Genomic DNA, 22,747 nt, shown 5'->3' with positions numbered 1-22,747 from the left:
CGGGCGTGGTGGCTCAAGCCTGTAATCCCAGCACTTTGGGGGGCCGAGGTGGGTGGATCACGAGGTCGAGAGATCGAGACCATCCTGGTCAACATGGTGAAACCCCATCTCTACTAAAAATACAAAAAATTAGCTGGGCATGGTGGCTCGTGCCTGTAATCCCAGCTACTCAGGCTGAGGCAGGAGAATTGCCTGAGCCCAGGAGGCGGAGGTTGCGGTGAGCCGAGATCGCGCCATTGCACTCCAGCCTGGGTAACAAGAGCGAAACTCCATCTCAAAAAAAAAAAAAAAAAAAGTAGGCAAAAAAGATGAACAGATGTTTTTCAAAAGACAAACATGTTGCTAACAAGCATGTGCAAAAAATGCTTACCACCAACCACTAGAGAAATTAAAAAATAAATAAATAAAGAGATACCATCTCATATTCTGATTGCTGTTAGAAAGTCAGTAAAAGCCTGAGCATGGTAATCCCAGCACTTTGAGAGGTTAAAGTGGATAGATCACTTAAGGTCTTGAGTTTGAGAGCAACCTGGCCAACATGGGGAAACCCCATTCTCACTAAAAATACAAAAATTAGTCAGGCTTGGTGGTGCATATCTGTACTTCCAACTACCTGGGAAACTAAGACTCAAGAGTCTATTGAACACAAGAGGTGAAGGTTAAAATGAGTTGACATCACGCCACTGCACTCCAACCTGGGTGACAGGGTGAGACTCTGTCTCAAAAACAAAAGTCAGTAACAGATGCTGGCAAGGCTGCAGAGAAAATTGAATGTTTATTTATTTATTTTTCTCTTTTTTTGTTTTTTATTTTTTTTTTATAGCATCTGTGAAAAAAACGGAATGTTTATACACTACTAGTAGAAGGAGAGGCATAAATATTCCACCCCTTGTTTAGCATATAATCAAGAAATAATCATAAAAATGTGCAACAGCAGCCCTCAGGACTGCTCTGCCTATGGAGTAAGCAATATTTTTCTTTACTTTCTTAATAAACTTGCTTTCACTTTATTCTATGGACTTGCCCTGAATTCTTTCTTGAGTAAGATCCAAGAACCCTCTCTTGGGTTCTAGATCATAATTTCTTTCTGATAACATCTTTCTGGTAACCACTAAGGGAGTAATACTGAAGAGACCTCTGACTCAAAGGAAAATCATCTGTGTGCACCAATTGGCTGACTTTGGGTGAGTGGGGTGCAGATACCTGAGTAAAGGATAAGACTGGATCAGAGGCATAACTTAGGGGAATTAGTCTCTCTGAAGAGTGGATTAAAGGCTTCTCTTAATAAAAAGCAATTACACTTGACTGAACTTGAATTCGAGGCCCAACATAGAAAGGTTATATTCCTTCCTGAGATTTAGAAAGTTAGAGATTTCTCTCAGTAAAATCTTTCTCAGCTAAGAACAGGTTTGACCCTGAGATATTCACTGCTATTCTCTTTGGATTAGTCTGCCTTGCGCTCTTCGCTGATGGCTGTAAGTGACAGAATTAGGCATCTACAGGACCATGGGACATGGGGATCTTTTTCACCTCTAGAAAAGAAACTAAGTACTAATAGGACTGCTGGAAAAAATCTCTTTGCTACCAAGAAGTGACCACCTGAACTTATGATCCCCACAATGGGAAGGTCTTCCTCTTGCCCCCTGAGCTCTTTACCTTCCCACCCTGCCACAGGCAATGCCTTTTGTCTCTTTTCTGTTTTTTTATCTTATCTATTACACAGAGTAACCATCTTGCCCAGAGACCACAAGTTAAAACTTCTGATCAGAGGCTGAATTAACAATGACAGGGCCCAATTGGGGACAAGTTTAAGTCCTGCCAGTTTGATACCAGTTGCTAAGCAGAGTAGCTAATGTCTATGTTTGTTACACATATTTTGCTCTGTCCAGAAGAGAAAAAGATAATTTTCCTTTGTGTTGTGGCTTGACCCCCAGGGCTATGGTGCAGCCAGCCATGTCACTAGGGCCACTCAAGAAAAGGGAACCCGGAGACTTTTAACCATTTTAAAAGTCTGACAAAGAAAAACCTTACAACTACTGAATCTTTTGTCTGTGTATTTATATGTGTTGTGTGTATGATATGAAAGAACTCTGATTAATTGGTTTTAAAATAATAAGAGCTTAAATAAAATATTTTGTCCAAAAAGTATAAAGTTTAATGCCTTTTAGTTCATGTGACAAATAATCATTTGGAAGTAAAAACACTTTTAAAGATTATAGGGAAAATAAAAGTGTCTTCAAAATAAAACAATTTGTTCCAAATTATATAGGTCAGTTACTAGATTTACCAAATACTTTATGGTTATAAATTGGTTCTATGACTTTAAAAAATTGTTCAGCCGGGTGCGGTGGCTCAAGCCTGTAATCCCAGCACTTTGGGAGGCCGAGGCGGGTGGATCACGAGGTCGAGAGATCGAGACCATCCTGGTCAACAAGGTGAAACCCCATCTCTACTAAAAATACAAAAAGTTAGCTGGGCATGGTGGTGCGTGCCTGTAATCCCAGCTACTTAGGAGGCTGAGGCAGGAGAATTGCCTGAGCCCAGGAGGCGGAGGTTGCGGTGAGCCGAGATCGCGCCATTGCACTCCAGCCTGGGTAACAAGAGCGAAACTCCATCTCAAAAAAAAAAAAAAATTGTTCAATTTACCTATCTTGAAGACATTAAATTATAAATAAGGCCTTAGGACATATGAAATTAGCCATACCCCCTAAATATACAAAGGTTATAAAGAAAAGAGATTTTGGCCAGCCATAGTGGCTCACGCTGGTAATCCCAGCACTTTGGGAAATCAAGGCAGGCAAATCATCTGAGGTCAGGAGTTTGAGACCAGCCTGGCCAACATGGTGAAACTCTGTCTCTACAAAAATACAAAAATTAGCCAGGCGTGGTGGCAGGTGCCTGTAATCCCAGGTACTTGGTAGGCTGAGGCAGGAGAATTGGTTGAACCCAGGAGGCAGATGTTGCAGTGAGCCGAGATCACAAATGAATCTTAAAGAAAAAGAAAAGATCTTAGATAGTAAATTATTATCCTAAAACAAAATGACTTGTTATTTAAAAAGAGGGATGTTTAGGACAAATAAGAAATTCTAAACATATTGTAGATGATCTGTGTGAGTCATGAAGTAATTCACTAAAGGAAATTTATGCAAGAAACGTTGTATAATTTAAAGGTCATTAGGCCTCTTAAAGATGTCACGAAATGCCACTATGACTCTTCACTGTACAACTTGCCTGCTTTACAGCTGGGTAAGGCCTGTGACACATCAAGTTAGGCATACACTCTAACTATTAATACACTGGAGTGAGACCTTATATACACTTCTGTGTCCTAGACTCCACGTCTAGTACTCAATTAAAATCCCTTACTTACCGAAGTTTTCACCAAAACTAAAGGTGCTAAGAGTTAACAATGTAACATGTAATTCTGACTATGAAAAAAGTTTTACACGCAAGTTATACAGAGAAAGTGAATTGTGTTTTTCATAAAACATCATAAGAAAATACGGAAATGTGAGTTTTTTTCACCTAGATTAAAAGGTCAAAGGATTATTTTAAATTAGAAAGAATAAACCTGAATGTTTAAACAAACTGTGAAAGATTTGTTAAAATTTAATTGCAAAAGAGTTTCTGTGTGTGAACATATTGACTAAAGTTAAATGGGTATTATTCAGTTTTTCTATAAAGTGAACGTTGAGATAAAAATGACAGCTTCTCTCAAAGCACTGATTTACTCTTTAACAACAAGGGCTTTGTGAAGAGTTTAAAAGGTTTATGGGAATATTACCTTAGGATCAAATATTAAAATTGGATAGATTTGTCTAGAAAGATTCATTAAGAATTGGGGCCGGGCGCGGTGGCTCAAGCCTGTAATCCCAGCACTTTGGGAGGCCGAGGCGGGTGGATCACGAGGTCGAGAGATCAAGACCATCCTGGTCAACATGGTGAAACCCCGTCTCTACTAAAAGTGCAAAAAATTAGCTGGGCATGGTGGTGTGTGCCTGTAATCCCAGCTACTCAGGAGGCTGAGGCAGGAGAATTGCCTGAGCCCAGGAGGCGGAGGTTGCGGTGAGCCGAGATCGTGCCATTGCACTCCAGCCTGGGTAACAAGGGCGAAACTCCGTCTCAAAAAAAAAAAAAAAAGAATTGTGTTTGGGCCAGGCATGGTAGCTCATGCTTGTAATCCCAGCAATTTGAGAGGCTGAGGTGGGTCGATCACCTGAGGTCAGCAGTTCGAGACCATCCTGGTCAACATAAAACCCTGTCTGTAAAAAAAAAAAGAGAATTGGGTTTGACATCAATAATACACAAATACAATAGTAAATTTTGGCTCCTTTAGTATAAAAATCACACAGAAAACATTGTCAAATGTGAAATAATGTTTCACTATTATTGGACTATGTTGTGTAAATATGTTATTGGTATGTGTTCCAAAACTATGGGAAACTCCTGTAATTCTAATATGACTAAGTGTACATCATTAATAATCACCATTGTTACATAAAATTATTGTATGCCACAGATCTAACCAAATTTCCTTCTCAGTTTTCTTTTTTTACTGTGACTGCACTAAGACTTTGACATCCAGACAATCATCTTCTGTTGATCCTCTTCAAAAGATGATTTACAATTAACTTAAGACTTTGACAGATTTATTTATTTATTTATTTTTACGACAGTCTCACTCTTAGCCGGGCTGGAGTGAAGTGGCATGATATCGACTCACTACAACCTCTGTCCCTAGGTTCAAGCGATTCTCCGGCCTCAGCCACTCAAATAGCTGGGATTACAGGCACACACTGCCACACCCAGCTAATTTTTGTATTTTTACTAGAGACAGAATTTTGCCATTTTGGCCAGGCTGGTCTCAAACTCTTGACCTCAAGTAATCCACTGGCTCAGCCTCCCAGCATGCTAGGATTACAGGCATGAGCCACTACATCCGTCCAACACATGTTCTTAAATGAAAGTTTGTGATGACTTTAGAAACTGTGACATTAGAACAGAGAAAAAACTTTCACTATTTATGGAGAACTGAAATGTTCATAACTATCAAACAGAGTAGGAATTAACTGATTGGACTGAACTAATAGAAGAGTGAAGTAATATTTTTGACTTTGCATAAAACGTCACTGACCCTTTGGTTTGTTTTTCAGTCAAGAAAACTCTGGGCCAGGCGCAGTGGCTCACACCTGTAATTCCAACACTTTGGGAGGCTCAGGCAGGTGGATCACCTGAGGTTGGGAGTTTGAAACCAGCCTGACCAACATGGAAAAACTCTGTCTCTACTAAAAATACAAAATTAGCGAGGCGTAGTGGCACATGCCTGTAATCTCAGCTACTGGGGAGGCTGAGGCAAAAGAATTGCTTGAACCCAAGAGGCAAAGGTTGCGGTGAACTGAGATTGCGTCATTGCGCTCCAGCCTGGGCAACAAGAACGAAACTCCATCTCCAAAAAAAAAAAAAAAAGAAAGAAAGAAAACTGAATAGTTAGGCAAAAATATCATCACCCCTATTCAGCATGAAGTAGTTACAGAAAATGAATCTGCATCCCTCTACAATCCTTAGGATTAAGGGTGCCCTTGTAAAAAAAGAGGGGGTAGATGTCAGAGGTGTATGGAACCAGAGCAAATCTATTTTGTATAGGTAAAATAGGGCTGAGATAGATTGGGCTGCATTCCTGGATAGTTAGGCATTCCAGGTAACAGGATAGGATAAAATGTCAGCACGAGATACAAGTCATAAAGACCTTGCATATAAAACAGTTTGCAGTAAGGAAGTCAAATAAAATCCACCAAATCCAAGCTGTAATGAGAGTGACCTCTGGTCGCCCTCACTGCTACACTCCTACCAGTGTCATGACAGTTCACAAATGCAATGGAAACATCAGGAAGTTACCCTATGTGGTCTAATATTGGGAAGCATAAATAATCCACCCCTTGTTTAACATATAATCAAGAAATAAAGATAAAAATGTGCAACCAGCATTTCTTGGGGCTGCTCTGCCTAAGGAATAAGCCATTCTTTTATTTCTTTACTTTCTTTTTTTTTTTTTGAGACGGAGTTTCACTCTTGTTACCCAGGCTGGAGTGCAATGGCGCGATCTCGGCTCACCGCAACCTCCGCCTCCTGGGTTCAGGCAATTCTCCTGCCTCAGCCTCCTCAGTAGCTGGGATTATAGGCATGCGCCACCATGCCCAGCTAATTTTTTGTATTTTTAGTAGAGACGGGGTTTCACCATGTTGACCAGGTTGGTCTCGATCTTTCGACCTTGTGATCCACCCACCTCGGCCTCCCAAAGTGCTGGGATTACAGGCTTGAGCCACCGCGCCCAGCCTTCTTTACTTTCTTAATATTTTTTTTTTTTACTTTACTGTATGGACTCACCCTAAATTTTTTCTTGAGAGAAATCCAAGAACCCTCTTGTGGGGCTTGAATTGGGACCTCTTTTCGATAAGAACTCTGCACATTTTCTTCTTTTTCCCATTAAAAGAATCAGCTGAATTTGTCTCCAGTGATCTAAATAAAATTTTTCACAAGCTCCAGAACTTTGAACTATTCTCAGTCTGAGCTGACATACAACCTCATTTTATGTCTCTTCTAAGAGCATGCTGACTTCACAATAAAACATTCTCTGATCTAAAATCTGATTTTTCACCTTTCATTTGCCATTCTCTTCCCACCTTCTCTCTAATCTTGTTTGCTGCTCCCTAGAAAAAAAAACCCTTGTCTGCCTACCTCCGCCTTCCAGGTTCAGGCCATTCTGCCTCAGCCTCCCTAATAACTGGAATTACAGGCATGTGCCACCATGTCTGGCTAATTTTTTATTTTTAGTAGAGATGGGTTTTCCCCATGTTGATCAGGCTAGTCTCAAACTCCCAACCTCAGGTGATCCACCCACCTCAGCCTCCCAAAGTGCTGGAATTACATGTGTGAGCTACTGCACTGGGCCCTTGAAGTTTTTAATAATTAGTACTTTTTCCTGTTGCAGTACTCTTTGTGAAATTTTTTTTTAAAATCTAACTTTGTTTTATATTCCAAAGCCTAGGAACTGCTTCAAAACAAAAACAACTTCATCACCAGTAAGACCCTGTCAGTCCCCTTTCATCTTAACCTTAACTGAATTTACCTGTAAGTCCCCAGCTTTGCAGGATTCTGTCAGCAGTAAGGCTTCTTCCATAACTGGGATGAGCAGGCTGAGACATCTGCAGGAAAGGCATCCCAGAAAAAAACGAACCGCTTTTAAAAACCTCCTTTTGTGGCCGGGCGTGGTGGCTCAAGCCTGTAATCCCAGCACTTTGGGAGGCCGAGGCAGGCGGATCATGAGGTCAAAAGACCGAGACCATCCTGGCCAACATGGTGAAACCCAGTCTCTACTAAAAATACAAAAATTAGCTGGGCATAGTGGTGTGCACTTGCAGTCCCAGGTACTTGGGAGGCTGAGGCAGGAGAATTGCTTGAACCTGGGAGGCAGAGGTTGCAGTGAGCCAAGATTGTTCCACTGCACTCCAGCCTGGCACTTGGGAACAGAGTGAGACTCTGTCTCAAAAAAAAAAAAAAAAAAAAACTCCTTTTGCAAGTTCAATATTAGCCTTAGCTCTTAGTCACTGGGCTTGATTAAATTTCCATGTTAGTTACTCACTTGGTTTTTGAAACAGCTTGTTGGAAAATTCAGCAAAATTGCTCAAACACACTGTTCAAATAAGGGAAGGAAATTTTAAAATACTTACATTTTATACTTCAATAAGAAAAGCAAAAATATCTATTTCTATTAGACAATATGTTATTTTATTGTTTTTATTAAAAATCATGTAGTGGCCGGGCGCAGTGGCTCAAGCCTGTAATCCCAGCACTTTGGGAGGCTGAGGCAGGTGGATCACAAGGTCGAGAGATCGAGACCAACCTGGTCAACATGGTGAAACCCCGTCTCTACAAAAAATTAGCTGGGCATGGTGGCGTGTGCCTATAATCCCAGCTACTCAGGAGGCTGAGGCAGGAGAATTGCCTGAACCCAGGAGGCGGAGGTTGCCGTGAGCCGAGATCGCGCCATTGCACTCCAGCCTCGGTAACGAGCGAAACTCTGTCTCAAAAAAAAAAAAAAAAAAAAAATCATGTAGTAAACAATTAGTCATATGGAAATACTTCTAGGTGGTACCAAGTTTGATCTCATAAAATTTAGCATGAAACTCAGAACTCAAGATAACAGGATTTGAAAAGAGATATTCACTGTCACAAATTTACCCTGCAAAAAGACAAACTGATATTTTCATGAATCTATGTAACTCACCAATTATCTACCACATTTTCTCATGAAAATGTATTAATTTTCCACAGCCAAAAAAGAATAGAGATTTTCCCTATCCTTTTCCTCAGTAGCTAGCATTCTAAAAACTAAGCCTTGGAATTCTGTTTGAACTCACCCAGCCATTAAAAAAAAAAACACCTGAGAAAACTTTTAAACTCCCTCTGGGAATGAAAAAGGTAAATGAGAATTTTTTTCCTTTTTTTTTTTTTTTTTTTTGTCTTTTTGTTTTTTTCCTTTTTGTGGAGAACGGGGTCTCGCTATATTGCCCAGGCAGGTCTCCAACTCCTGGGCTCAAGCTATCCTCCAGCCTCTGCCTCCCTAAGAGCTGGGATTACAGGCGTGAGCCACAGCGCCCGGCTTTTTTTTTTTTTTTTTTTTTTTTTTTTTTTTTTTTACAGTGAGCTGAGTTTTTCATTCAGGCAGGTAAATGAGAATTTTTAACAAATGAAATACATAATTAGACTTTTTTTTTTTTTTTTTTTTTTCCTAAAACCAACCTCTTTTATGCCCTCTGTAAACATTCTCCTAATGGCTGGGTGTGGTGGCTCATGCCTGTAATCCCAGCACTTTGAAAGGCCCAGGCAGGCAGATTATCCCAGGTCAGGAGATCAAGAGCAGCCCAGCCAACATGGTGAAACCCCATCTTTATTTAAAATATATATATATATATATATAGCCGGGTGCGGTGGCTCAAGCCTGTAATCCCTGCACTTTGGGAGGCCGAGGCGGGTGGATCACGAGGTCGAGAGATCAAGACCATCCTGGTCAACATGGTGAAACCCCGTCTCTACTAAAAATACAAAAAATTAGCTAGGCATGGTGGCTCGTGCCTGTAATCCCAGCTACTCAGGAGGCTGAGGCAGGAGAATTGCCTGAACCCAGGAGGCGGAGGTTGCGGTGAGCCGAGATTGCGCCATTGCACTCTAGCCTGGGTAACAAGAGCAAAACTCCGTCTAAAAAAAAAAATATATATATATATATTTATATAACATATATATATAAATATACGTATATTTATATATACATATATATTTTTATATATAAAATATACATATATATTTATGTATAAATATATATGTATTTATATATAAATATATGTATATAAATATATATATATAAAATTAGCCGGGCATGGTGGTTTGTGCCTGTAATCCCAGCTACTCAGGAGGCTGAGGCAGTAGAATCACTTGAACCTGAGAGGTAGAGATTGCAGTGAGATGAGATCTTGCCACTGCATTTCAGCCTGGCAACAAAAGTGAAACCGTCTAAAAAAAAAAAAATTAAGCCGGGCGCGGTGGCTCAAGCCTGTAATCCCAGCACTTTGGGAGGCCGAGGCGGGTGGATCACGAGGTCGAGAGATCGAGACCATCCTGGTCAACATGGTGAAACCCCGTCTCTACTAAAAGCACAAAAAATTAGCTGGGCATGGTGGCACGTGCCTGTAATCCCAGCTACTCAGGAGGCTGAGGCAGGAGAATTGCCTGAGCCCAGGAGGCGGAGGTTGCGGTGAGCCGAGATCGCGCCATTGCACTCCAGCCTGGGTAACAAGGGCGAAACTCCGTGTCAAAAAAAAAAAAAAAAAAAAAAAAAATTCTACCTTTCAAGACCTACTAATATAATGCAATTTACAGCTAAAAAACTGAGGTCAAAATCAGTAAACAAATTTTTTCAAGGTGAAAAACCCAGGGTAACAAACCTAGGCAGTGCTGATTAAAAAACAGATGTGTCTGACTTATGTTTCAAGTCAGGCCATTCAATCACTTGAGAGATTCCGACACTCACTCCTGCTCACTTATGTGCTCAAGAACCACACATTCAGGAGACACTGCATTATGCCCCAGTGGCTGCCCTAGGGGCATTTTACTTTGTAAGTTCTTACGCCATCTCACTGGAGTCACTTTTTGGTTGTTGGTTTGGCCTTTTGGGACACTATTTTTCTTTCATCATATTTATTTCATTATCTTTCTGAACTCTTAGAGAATCCAGGGGGCAGAGATTATTTCAGTGTTTTCCCCTCAGTATCAGCATCTGATTGGCTGAGCAGCAATGTGTGCCCAAGAAGTAAAAGCTGGGTTTCATGTAGACAATTTTAATGTCTCAGAGGTTACCTTTTCAAAAAAAAGAATACACCAGAAGATTCCTCTCAGCCCCAGGGCATCCGCTTGCTTCCTTGAGAGGATACATTTTATACCTCAGGTCATCCTATGGGAGAAAATAACCCAGAAGCTGATATTCCCTAGGCTCTTTAGCTGACATAACCATGGTGGATATCTTGGTTTATCCCAGACAGTACTGAAACCCAGGACCAGAAAAAAACTAAAGGGTGGCTGAGGACACATCACGTCATAAAGATTCCAAAAGATAACCTTGACCGAAAACATTCTAACAAGACCTCTGTGCCTAGAGAAGATATATGGAGAAGAGGCACAGAGACTTTTTACAATACAACGTCAGGGGATTATTCTTTGCTTTCTTCTCATGGGTAATATTTACAAACAGATAAATCTTTTTAAAACCATCATTTATTGCTTTGCAAAAAAGTTAACTAAAATATGAAATACAAAAGTACCCTAAGAGACAAATAGCTGATACTGTAAATTAGGGAGGACAAGCTGGCATTTAGGAACGCCAGATGAAACTGGAAATTTAGTATCTAACTACAAGCCAGAGTGAGGCTGGAGAAAGGGAGGATAGAGGTTACATTTAAGATACTGCTTGGGACACAGGTGGAAAAATGCAACAGAAAGTCAGTTTCCCACGGAGTGTGAAAATAATTAAGTGACAGGCAATTAGACTGAGGTGTCTCGAGTCCCTGGATTCGTACTTTTAAAAAAATCTAACTGGGGTGCATGTTTTAGTAAATAACTACATTGAGAGAAATAAAATTCAGCCTTAACCAACTATAAACTGCCAAGTAAACTCTGATTACATAATCAGGACATTTTCACCTTTATTACACAAATGAAGAAACTACATAACTGTACCTAACCAATTACTGAATTTTGTTTTCTTCATCATGCAGTTTATAAAACTCTTTCCTTGGAGCCCCGTCTATGAACCACAAATTACAAACGACAGCTGGTTGCTCGAAAATTTTTGAATCACTTTGATTAAATTATTTAATGTTTTTAGGGTGACTCCCATACATTAACAGAAGAAAAGAGGAACTGGGAACCCCACAGACCAAAACTCTTCACACTCATGGAACCCGCACCCGGAGTCAGGATTCTCCCCTGAGTACCCTCTTGTGGTCCCTGCACAATCTGGAAGAGATGCGATGCTGCGGGTGCAGAGCTTCTCAGAGATGACTCCAGACCAGGGCACAGTCAGTGCACAGGCAAGAGACAGTACACCAGGAACGGCTGTAAGCACAGCCGCCATCTTATGGTTGAAGGGGACTGAGGTTGAGCCGGGCAAAGAACTCGGGGCACAGATTGTGGAGCTGACTGCGGGGAGGCCCGAGTCCTGCCACAGCCACTTCCCATCGGTTCCAACCAACCCCTTCCCTTTTCTCGGAATGTCGGACTGGCATGCTCACCATTTCTGAACTTCCAGGGGTTCCTGGCGTTGTAGCTGTGGATCGCCCAAAAGCCGCAGGTCACAGGGCCACAGAGGCTGGGCTTCTAGGAGCCGAAGACACAGAGAAGAGAAAACCAGACCCGGAGCTCCGGCTGCAGCAAGAGACAAAGGCCCCGCCACATCCCGGAAGCCTTCCTGTCTGCTCCAGCTGCGTGCCTGATTGGATGAGTCCCAGCCCAGCGTCGCTGATTCGATAACGTTTAAAACCCCACCTTCTCAGGCCCTGAGTGACAGAAGATAACATTCTAGGGCGAGTGAAGGAAACTGACAGCCTATGATGCAGCCTTTTCAGGCAGGCGCTTTCTCCCTGAACTGAGCCCGGCCCACCACAGAAAGTATTAACCTTTAAACTTGTGTGTAAAGTCACATGCATTTTAAAATAATATTTTGTATGGCTATAAACAAATGAAAAGGATACAATAATTATTTTTTTTATTATTTTATTTTTATTTATTTATTTATTTTTTATAAAGACGAGGTTTTTAACATGTTGGTCGGGCTGGTCTTGAACTCCTGACCTCACCGGGCCCGGCCAACAATTATTTTTAAATTTCAGCTTTTTTACCTTCCTGGCTTCTGGTCTTTGAGCAGGCAGGCTGAGGTTTTAGAAAGGAGGCAATCCTCTGAAATAAAATGAGAGCCACAGCCGGGCATGGTGGCTCAGGCCTGTAATCCAAGCACTTTGGAGGCCAAGGTGGGCGGATCACCTGAGGTCAGGAGTTCAAGACCAGCCTGACCAACATGGTGAAACCCCGACTTTAAAAAATAAAAAAATGAGAGCCACATGTGAGTTTTAAATTTTCTAGTATCCAAACTTTAAAAAAAAAAAAAAAAAAAAAGGATTACAGGAGCCAGCCACCACACCTAGTCCAGATACAATAGTATTAAGCAAAGCTAAATAAATTGACAGGATTTCTTTTGTAATTGAGACGGATGACAATCAGACTCACTGAGAGTGAAAAAAATGTGATGACTATTATAAAGTCATTGGATAGGTTATGCACCTGATAATAGAACCTCATGTATTAAGGTTGAATTGATTGTAACAACGTAATCAACCCAATATGTCCATAATATTATCATTTTAATGTGTGAGAAAGATGTAATTATTAATAAAGTATATAAAAGGCCGGGCACGGTGGCTCAAACCTGTAATCCCAGCACTTTGGGAGGCCGAGGCGGGTGGATCACGAGGTCAAGAGATCGAGACCATCCTGGTCAACATGGTGAAACCCCGTCTCTACTAATGGTGCAAAAAATTAGCTGGGCATGGTGGCACGTGCCTGTAATCCCAGCTACTCAGGAGGCTGAGGCAGGAGAATTGCCTGAACCCAGGAGGCGGAGGTTGCGGTGAGCCGAGATTGAGCCATTGCACTCCAGCCTGGGTAACAAGAGCGAAACTCCATCTCAAAAAAAAAAAAAAAAAAACTCTCCAATTTGGTTAGGCTCTCATGTAGGTCATAGTATGACCAAAACTCAGGGTCTTAGTACATCTCCCAGTTTCCAAAGTTTTCAGTTTTTGTTCTTATCAGATAATTCATAGGTTATGTAGAGTATCTTGCAGAGCCTATATATATATGTATATACTTTTTTTTTTTTTTTTTTTGAGACTGAGTTTTGCTTTTGTTGCCTAGGCTGGAGGCTGGAGTGCAGTGCTGCAATCTCGGCTCACTGCAACCTCTGCATCCCAGGTTCAAGTGATTCACCTGTCTCAGTTTTTTGAGTGTCGGAAATTACAGGTGCATGCCACCATACCTGGCTAATTTTTTGTATCTTTAGTAGAAATGGGTTTCACTATGTTGGCCAGGCTGGTCTTGTACTCCTGACCTCAGGTGATCTGCCTACCTCAGCCTCCTCAAATGCTGGGATTACAGGCATGAGCCAAGGTGCTCAAAAAAAAAAATTTTTTTTTAAGCTCTTTAAAAAAGTAATGGAAGGCCGGGCACGGTGGCTCAAGCCTGTAATCCTAGCACTTTGGGAGGCCGAGGCGGGTGGATCACGAGGTCGAGAGATCGAGACCATCCTAGTCAACATGGTGAAACCCCGTCTCTACTAAAAATACAAAACATTAGCTGGGCATGGTGGCACGTGCCTGTAATCCCAGCTACTCAGGAGGCTGAGGCAGGAGAATTGCTTGAACCCAGGAGGCGGAGGTTGTGGTGAGCCGAGATCGTGTCATTGCACTGCAGCCTGGGTAACAAGAGCGAAACTGCGTCTCAAAAAAAAAATAAAAATAAAATAAAATAAAATAAAAAAGTAATGGAGTCAGGCGCAGTGGCGCGTGCCTGTAGTCCCAGCTACTCAGGAGGCTGAGGTGGGAGGATCACTTGAGCCCCAGAGCTCTGGGCTGCAGTGCACTATGCTGATCGGGTGTCCACACTAAGATCGGCATCAATATGGTGACCTCCCAGGAGCGGGGGACCACCAGGCTGCCCAAGGAGGGGTGAACCGGCCCGGGTCAAAAACATAGCAGGTCAAAACTCCCGTCCTGGTCAGTAGTCGGATCGCCCCTATGAATAGCCACTGCACTCCAGCCTGGGCAACATAGCAAGACCCTGTCTCTAAAAATAATAATAATAATAATAATAATAATAATAATAGTAATGGGAATGTGTCAAAGGAATGAATTCCAACGTTGTTGTTATCTGTTTTCTCTAGTGCACAGGAGTGCAGTCACCACTCGAGAAAACAGATAACAACAACAATATTAGTTGTTATTCAAAAACAAAAAAAGTTTTCTCATGTGAAAAGTCAGATGTTATATTCGCAGCTAAAAGGCTATTAGAAAATATGTTTTGCTCATGGAGCATTTCTGAAAAAGTCTCCAATAATAAAGACACTTATTTCACTAGACAAGTTATAAAACTGTCAAATACAGTATTACAGATATGGTAGTTATTGTTGTTGTTGAGATGGAGTTTTACTCTGTCGCCCAGGCTGGAGTACAGTGGCACAGTCTCAGCTCACCACAACCCCACTTCCCGGGTTCAAGCCATTCTCCTGTCGCAGCCTCTCAAGTAGCTGAGATTACAGGCACCTGCCACCACACCCAACTAATTTTTGTTTTTTTGTTTTTTTGTTTTTTTGAGACGGAGTTTCTCTCTTGTTTCCCAGGCTGGAGTTCAACGGCGGGATCTCGGCTAACCGCAACCTTCGCCTCCTGGATTCAGGCAATTCTCCTGCCTCAGCCTCCTGAGTAGCTGGGACTACAGGTGCACATCACCACACCCAGGTAATATTTGTGTGTGTATATATATGTGTGTATATATATATATATATATATTTTTTTTTTTTTTTTGAGATGGACTTTCACTCTTGTTACCCAGGCTGAAGTGCAATGGCATGATCTCGACTTACCACAACCTCTGCCTCGTAGGTTCAAGTGATTCTCCTGCCAATATTTGTATTTTTAACAGAGACAGGGTTTTACTATATTGGCCGGGCTGATCTCAAACTCCTCACCTCATGATTTGCCCACCTTGGTCTACCAAAATTTTGGGATTACAGGCATGAGCCACTGCACCTGGCCTGGTTACAATTCGATATACAGAAGATTTTGGCCGGGCACAGTGGCTCACAACTGTAATCCCAGCACTTTGAGAGGCTGAGGCAGGCATATGCCTGAGACCCTGTGCAGTCACCACAGGAGCACACAGGAGTGCAGTCACCATTCAAGAAAACAGATAACCACAGCCAGACAAAAAACAGCAAAATAAGTTTGCCTTTTTAAAAATTTTTATTTTTTATTTTATTTTTTTTTTGAGATGGAGTTTCGCTCTTATTACCCAGGCTGGAGTACAATGGCGCAATCTCGGCTTACCGCAATCTCTGCCTCCTGGGTTCAGGCAATTCTCCTGCCTCAGCCTCCTGAGTAGCTGGGATTACAGACACATGCCACGATGCCCAGTTAATTTTTTTTTTTTTTTTTGAGACGGAGTTTCACTCTTGTTACCCAGGCTGGAGTGCAATGGCACGATCTCGGCTCACCACAACCTCCGTCTCCTGGGTTCAGGCAATTCTCCTGCCTCAGCCTCTTGAGTAGCTGGGATTATAGGAACGAGCCACCATGCCCAGCTAATTTTTTGTATTTTTAGTAGAGATGGGGTTTCACCATGTTGACCAGGATGGTCTTGATCCCTTGACCTCGTGATCCACCCGCCTCGGCCTCCCAAAGTGCTGGGATTACAGGCTTGAGCCACTGTGCCCGGCCTGCCTTTTTTTTTTTTTTTTTTGAGACGGAGTTTCGCTCTTGTTACCCAGGCTGGAGTGCAATGGCGCGATCTTGGCTCACCACAACCTCCGCCTCCTGGGTTCAGGCAATTCTCCCGCCTCAGCCTCCTGAGTAGCTGGGGTTACAGGCACGCGCCACCATGCCCAGGTAATTTTTTGTATTTTTAGTAGAGACGGGGTTTCACCATGTTGACCAGGATGGTCTCGATCTCTTGACCTTGTGATCCGCCCGCCTCGGCCTCCCAAAGTGCTGGGATTACAGGCTTGAGCCACCACGCCCGGCCCTTTTTTTTTTTTTTTTAAGATGGGGTTTCACCATGTTGGCCAGGCTGGTCTTGAACTCCTGACCTCAGGTGATCCACCTGCCTTGACCTCCCAAAGTGCTGAGATTACAGGCGTGAGCCACTGCGCCTGGCCTGCAAAATATGTTTGCCTTTAATCTATTTTCTCCATATCTAAATATAAGAGTTTAAGAGTGTGGACAGAATTGAAGACATGGAGTTTTTTTTTTAACTTCTGTGATGCCATCATCCTTTGTTCACTGCCTGATCTCTAAAAGGTGGGCAACAGGTGGTAAGCCGTGGTTTACCTGTGGTATTTTGTTCCTGCTGCCCTCAGCTCTTTCGATGGCCACTATCTGTTCCACCCTTGGAACTGAAGAGAGATATTGGTAGGGGGAGGTTCTTCCTTCACCTCTGGCCCTTCCACACATCACAGCTGCCATGTGTGGATCCTGGGTGCCAGGAAGGAGCCTGGTCTGAACTGCAATGTTCTAGAAAGGTAAAATATAGAGTTAGTTTCAAAATGTAGTTGCAAATATTTTTTTTTTTTTTTTTTTGAGACGGAGTTTCGCTCTTGTTACCCAGGCTGGAGTGCAATGGCACGATCTCGGCTCACCGCAACTTCCGCCTCCTGGGTTCAGGCAATTCTCCTGCCTCAGCCTCCTGAGTAGCTGGGATTATAGGCACGCGCCACCATGCCCAGCTAATTTTTTGTATTTTTAGTAGAGATGGGGTTTCACCATGTTGACCAGATTGGTCTCGATCTCTCAACCTTGTGATCCACCCACCTCGGCCTCCCAAAGTGCTGGGATTACAGGCTTGAGCCACCGCGCCCGGCCGCAAATATTTATATACTTCATTAATAATTACATATTCTTCTTATATTAAAATGACATTTTGGATATATTGCGTTAATTACATTTTTACAATCAATTGAACCTGTTCCTTGTTTCTTTCTAAAGTTTGGCTACTAGAAAATTCAAATTTCACATGTGGCTCACATTTTATTTCAGAAAATTCCCTCCTTTTTAAAATCTCAGGCTGCCTGCTCAAAGGACAACAAGCCAGGAAGGTAAAAAAGCTAAACTTTTTTTTTTTTCTTTTAGACACAATATTGCTGTCACCCAGCTGAAGTTCAGTGGTGTGATCTCAGCTCACTGCAACCTCCGCCACCCGGGTTCTCTTGACTCAGCCTCCTCCTGAGTGGCTGGGAATACAGGCAAGCACTGCTCCACCCAGCTAATTCCATCTTGACCAGGTTGGTCTTCAACTTCTGACATCATTATCCACCCACCTCAGCCTTTCAGAGTACTGGGATTATAGTCATGAGCCACCATGCCCGGCCACAATATAATATGTTATTTACAAATGCATATGACCTTATACACAAGGTTGAATGCAAATATTCTCTAGGGTGGGCCTGGCTCAGCTCAGGAAATAAGCCTTGCTGAGAAGGCTGCAGCCTGGGCTGGCACTCTTTCTTCATTCAGCCCAGCATCTAATCACATATTCAGCCCATCATCTAATCGCACAGCCTGAGAGGGTGGAATTTAAACGTTATTCAGGCCAGCTGTAGTATAATCCCAGGACTTTGGGAGACCGAGGCAGGCGGATCACCTGAGGTCGATAGATTGAGACCAGCCTGACCAACATGGAGAAATCCCATCTCTACTAAAAATACAAAAATTAGCCCAGCGTGGTTGTGCATGCCTGAAGTCCCAACTACCTGGGAGGCCGAGTCAGAAAAATCGTTTGAACTCGGGAGGTGGATTGCAGTGAGCTGAAATCGTACCACTGCACTGCAGCCTGGAGGACAGAGGGAGAGTCCATCTGAAAAAAAAAAAAGTTATCTGATGAGCGATACTGGGCTGGGAACTGTTTTTTTTTTTTTTTTTTTTTTTTTGAGACGGAGTTTCGCTCTTGTTACCCAGGCTGGAGTGCAATGGCGGGATCTCGGCTCACCGCCTCCTGGGTTCAGGCAATTCTCCTGCCTCAGCCTCCTGAGTAGCTGGGATTACAGGCACGCGCCACCAGGCCCAGCTAATTTTTTGTATTTTTAGTAGAGACGGGGTTTCACCATGTTCACCAGGATGGTCTCGATCTCCTGACCTGGTGATCCACCCGCCCCGGCCTCCCGAAGTGCTGGGATTACAGGCTTGAGCCACCGCGCCCGGCCCTGGGCTGGGAACTGTTTAATCAGGCACGCAGCTGGCGGTAACAGCGTGGTTTTTGCGTTTGGCAGGGCCTCTGTCTCTCGCTGCAGCTAGAGTTCCAGGTTTACTCTTCATTGTTCTGTGTCTTCTGCTCCAAGAGACCCAGCCTCTGTGCCCCGGAGACCTGCAGGTAATGGGAGATACACAGCTACGATGCCAGGACCCCCTGGAAGCCTAGAAATGTTGAGAGTGTCAGTTCTGACATCCCGAGAGAGAGGGGAAGGGGGTGATTGGGACCAGTGGGAAGCAGCTGTGGCAGGACTCAGGCCTCCCCGCAGTCAGCTCCACAATCTGCACCTCCGAGTCCTTGCCCAGCTTGGCCTCAGTTTCCTTCAGCCACAAGATGGTGGCTTTACTGACAGCCGGAACCCCGGCGTTCTGTCTCTTCCCTACACAGTGACTGTGCCCTGGCCTGGAGCCCTCCCTGAGCAGCTTGGCACCCACAGCACCGTGTCTCTCCCGGATTGTGCAGGTACCACGGAAGGGTCATTGGGGAGAATCCTGACTCGGGCTGTGGGTTCATGCATGGGAATGTTGCAAAATTTGAGAGACTGAAAAGACTATTGAGGTTGCAGAAGGAGCTTGTTTTAGGTGTGCACTGGCCCAGGTTTACTTGGATTTAAAATGGCTGAGCCCTTAACAAAGACAGGGCTTGAGAGAATGGGGGTATTGCTTTATTGCCCGGGCTAGAATGCAGTCTAAATATGGGTATGCCTATAATTGTCCTTAATAATGGAGACATGAAAGAAAATGACGGAAGAGAATAACAAACAAGGAGCCAACCAACATTTCATTTAAACTTCTAAGTTGATATGATGTGGTACTGATAAGAGTGTATATTTTGTGTAAAGTGGAGCGTTCTATAAATGTTAATTACATTTACTTGTTCCAGATCTGAGTTCAAGTCCTGGATATCGTTGTTAATTTTCTGTAGCATTGATCTGTCTAATATTAATGTTGAAGTCTCCCACTCTCATTGTGTGGGAGTCTAAGTCTCTTTATAAGTCTTGTATGTCTGGGTATTCCTGTATTGGGTGCGTATATATTTAGGATCTTTAACTCTTCTTGCTGTTGCATTCTTTTATCATTATATAATGTCCTTCTTTGCTTCTTTTGATCTTTGTTGATTTAAAGACTATTTTATCAGAGGCAAAAATTGTAACTTCTGCTTTTTATTTATTTATTTTTGCTCTCTGGTTGGTAAATCTTTCTCCATCCCTTGTTTTGAGTCTTTGTGTATCCTTGAATGTGAGATGGGTCTGGATGCAGCATACCAATGGGTTTTAGTTTTTTGTCCAAATTGCCTGTCTGTCTTTGAATTGGGGAATTTAGTCAATTTATATTTAGAATTAATAATGATATATGTGAGTTTAATACTGCCATTTAATATTAGCTGGCTCTTTTGCCCATTAGTTGATGTAAATTCTTCATTATATTGATGTTCTTTACTTTTTGGTATTTTTTAGAAAGGCTGATACTGTTTGTTCCTTTCTATATGTGGTGGTTCTTTCAGAAGCTCTTGTAAAGCAGACCTGGTGGTGATTAATTCTCTGAGTGCTTGCTTTTTCACAAAAAACTTTATTTTTCCGTCACTTATGAAGCTTAGTTTGGCTGGATGTGAAATTCTTGGTTGAAAGTTCTTTTCTTTAGGGATGTTGAATATTGGTCCCCACTCTCTTCTGGCTTGTAGGGTTTCTGCTGAGAGATCTGCTGTAAGTCTGATAGGCTTCCCTTTGTGGGTAACTTGACCTTTCTCTCTGGCTGCCCTTAGTATTTTTTCCTTCATTTCAACCCTGGTGAATCTGACGATTATGTGCCTTGGAGTTGCTCTTCTTGAGGAATATCTTTGTGGTGTTCTCTGTATTACCTGGAGTTGAATATTATCCTGCCTTACTAAGTTGGGAAAATTTTCCTGAATAATATCCTGAAGCGTATCTTCCAGCTTGGATTCATTCTCTTCGTCACATTCAGGTACACCTATCAAGCGTAGATTAGGTCTTTTCACATAGTCCCATATTTCTTGGAGACTTTGCTCATTCCTTTTTATCCTTTTTTCTCTAATCTTGTCTTCTAGTTTTATTTCATTGAGTTGGTCTTCGACCTCTGATATCCTTTCTTCTGCTTGATCAATTCGGCTGTTAAAACTTGTGCATACTTCACATAGTTCTCGTATTGTGTTTTTCAGCTCCATCAATTCACTTATTTTCCTCTCTAAATTTTGTATTCTTGTTGACATTTCGTCAAACCTTTTTTCAAAGTTCTTAGTTTCTTTAGATTGTGTTAGAACAAGTTCTTTTAATTCACAGAAGTTTCTCATTATCTACATTTTGAAGCCTGCTGCTGTAATTGGAACACACTCGTTCTCCATCAAGTCTTGTTTCGTTGCTGATGAGGAACTGTGATCCCCTGCTAAGGGAGAGGCATTCTGATCTTGGGTATTCTCAGCCTTTTTTTGACTGTTTTCTTCCCTTCGTTGTAGACTTATCCATCTGTGGTCTTTATAATTACCGTCTTTGTAATTGGGTTTCTGAGTGGACTTCCAACTTATTGATTCTCAGTGCCAAAATCTGAGCAACCCACTGCGCCGACTAAATCAGCGGTGTTAAGATTGATGGTGCTTTTCTGACTCTGCACCAAGAACCAACGCTCCGAGGCGCCGGCAAAACCGCCTCGCCGGTCACAAGAGTCGCTCTGGCGACCCATGGGGCTCCTCCGCTGGGAATCTCCTGGTGCGTGAGCAATAAGAATTCATGTGAAGCCGGGCGCGGTGGCTCAAGCCTGTAATCCCAGCACTTTGGGAGGCCGAGGCGGGTGGATCACGAGGTCGAGAGATCGAGACCATCATGGTCAACATGGTGAAACCCCGTCTCTACTAAAAATACAAAAAATTAGCTGGGCATGGTGGCGCGTGCCTGTCATCCCAGCTACTCAGGAGGCTGAGGCAGGAGAATTGCCTGAACCCAGGAGGCGGAGGTTGCGGTGAGCCGAGATCGCGCCATTGCACTCCAGCCTGGGCAACAAGAGCGAAACTCCGTCTCAAAAAAAAAAAAAAAAAGAATTCATGTGAAGGTATGGCATCCTTCTCATTCTTTGCGTTTTCACTGGGAGCTACAATCCCGAGCAGCTAGTGATCAGCCATCTTGGATCTCTCTCCGGCCTTTTATACATGAAGTACACAGTGGCGCTAAAACAAGTTTGCAAGTATTGAACAAAACAATTTATTAAGCAATGACAGGCACCTAACTTAGGCTTACATATGACTCTTGCTGTGCAACCCAGATGTTTGCTATTTGTAGAGCTCAAGGATTCTAATAGGTACCTTATCTATTGCCTTCTGCTACAACACCCAGAAGGCCGGAGTTCTGCCTGATGGGGCATTTTTTATGACCTTTGCTGTGTTACAGAAACTTACAGTTATTAGCTGGGCATTTTTTATGACCTTTGCCGTGTTACAGAAACTTACAGTTATTAGCTATAGAGAACAACAATATAAAAATTTATAAACTTATAAAACTTACAAAGCAGGATACAATTCCACAAGAGGGGGAATAACTCAGGAAAGTTTGCTTATGAAAGAAAAATTTTATTTCTGCTTTTCTTTCCTGCATGAATTTTATCTTATTTTTCTCTTCAGTATTCTGAAACATTAATTTTATTTTATTTTTGAGACAGAGTCTCTCTGTGTAGCCCAGGCTGGAGTGCAATGACATGCTCTCAGCTCACTGCCAGCTCCACCTCCCAGGTTCAAGCCATTCTCCTGGCTCAGCCTCCCAAGTAGCTGGGATTACAGATATGTGCCACCACGCCCAGCTACATTTTATTTTTTATTTTATTTTATTTTATTTTTTTTGTTGAGACGGAGTTTCACTCTTGTTACCCAGGCTGGAGTGCAATGGCACGATCTCGGCTCACCGCAACCTCTGCCTCCTGGGTTCAGGCAATTCTCCTGCCTCAGCCTCCTGAGTAGCTGGGATTACAGGCATGTGCCACCATGCCCAGCTAATTTTTTGTATTTTTAGTAGAGACGAGGTTTCACCATGTTGACCAGGATGGTCTCGATCTCTTGACCTTGGGATCCACCCGCCTCGGCCTCCCAAAGTGCTGGGATTACAGGCTTGAGCCACCGCGCCCAGCTGCTTATG

At 42.8% G+C, this 22,747-nt stretch overlaps 1 protein-coding gene and 1 long non-coding RNA gene across 4 annotated transcripts in view; one reads left to right on the top strand and one right to left on the bottom strand.

Moving 5' to 3' along the window:
- The window catches only part of LOC141581140 (uncharacterized), a 53,835-nt gene extending 31,397 nt beyond the window's left edge, over nucleotides 1-22,438 (top strand). Inside the window, exons 3-7 of one of the 2 annotated variants that reach the window (XR_012513688.1) lie at nucleotides 11,435-12,216; nucleotides 14,996-15,113; nucleotides 17,499-17,650; nucleotides 18,635-18,735; nucleotides 19,003-22,438. This is a non-coding gene — a long non-coding RNA (uncharacterized LOC141581140). The remainder of the gene's footprint in view (nucleotides 1-11,434; nucleotides 12,217-14,995; nucleotides 15,114-17,498; nucleotides 17,651-18,634; nucleotides 18,736-19,002) is intronic. The other variant, XR_012513691.1, reaches the window with a different exon arrangement.
- Nucleotides 1-22,747, bottom strand: part of LOC104650337 (uncharacterized) — an 86,898-nt gene that overhangs the window by 14,968 nt on the left and 49,183 nt on the right. Inside the window, exon 1 of one of the 2 annotated variants that reach the window (XM_039465459.2) lies at nucleotides 11,841-11,930. The exons of the other annotated variant lie outside the window; for it this stretch is intronic. Within the exon in view, the coding sequence (XP_039321393.2) occupies nucleotides 11,841-11,843 (3 nt within the window). The 5' untranslated portion in view covers nucleotides 11,844-11,930. Of the gene's footprint in view, nucleotides 1-11,840; nucleotides 11,931-22,747 lie in introns of those variants that run through there. 2 annotated transcript variants of the gene reach the window in all.

The sequence above is a fragment of the Saimiri boliviensis genome, chromosome 14 (genome assembly GCF_048565385.1).
Source record: "Saimiri boliviensis isolate mSaiBol1 chromosome 14, mSaiBol1.pri, whole genome shotgun sequence".
NCBI lineage: Eukaryota > Metazoa > Chordata > Mammalia > Primates > Cebidae > Saimiri > Saimiri boliviensis.
Note: the sequence above shows the minus strand (reverse complement) of the source record. Positions and strands in the feature narration are given on the sequence as shown.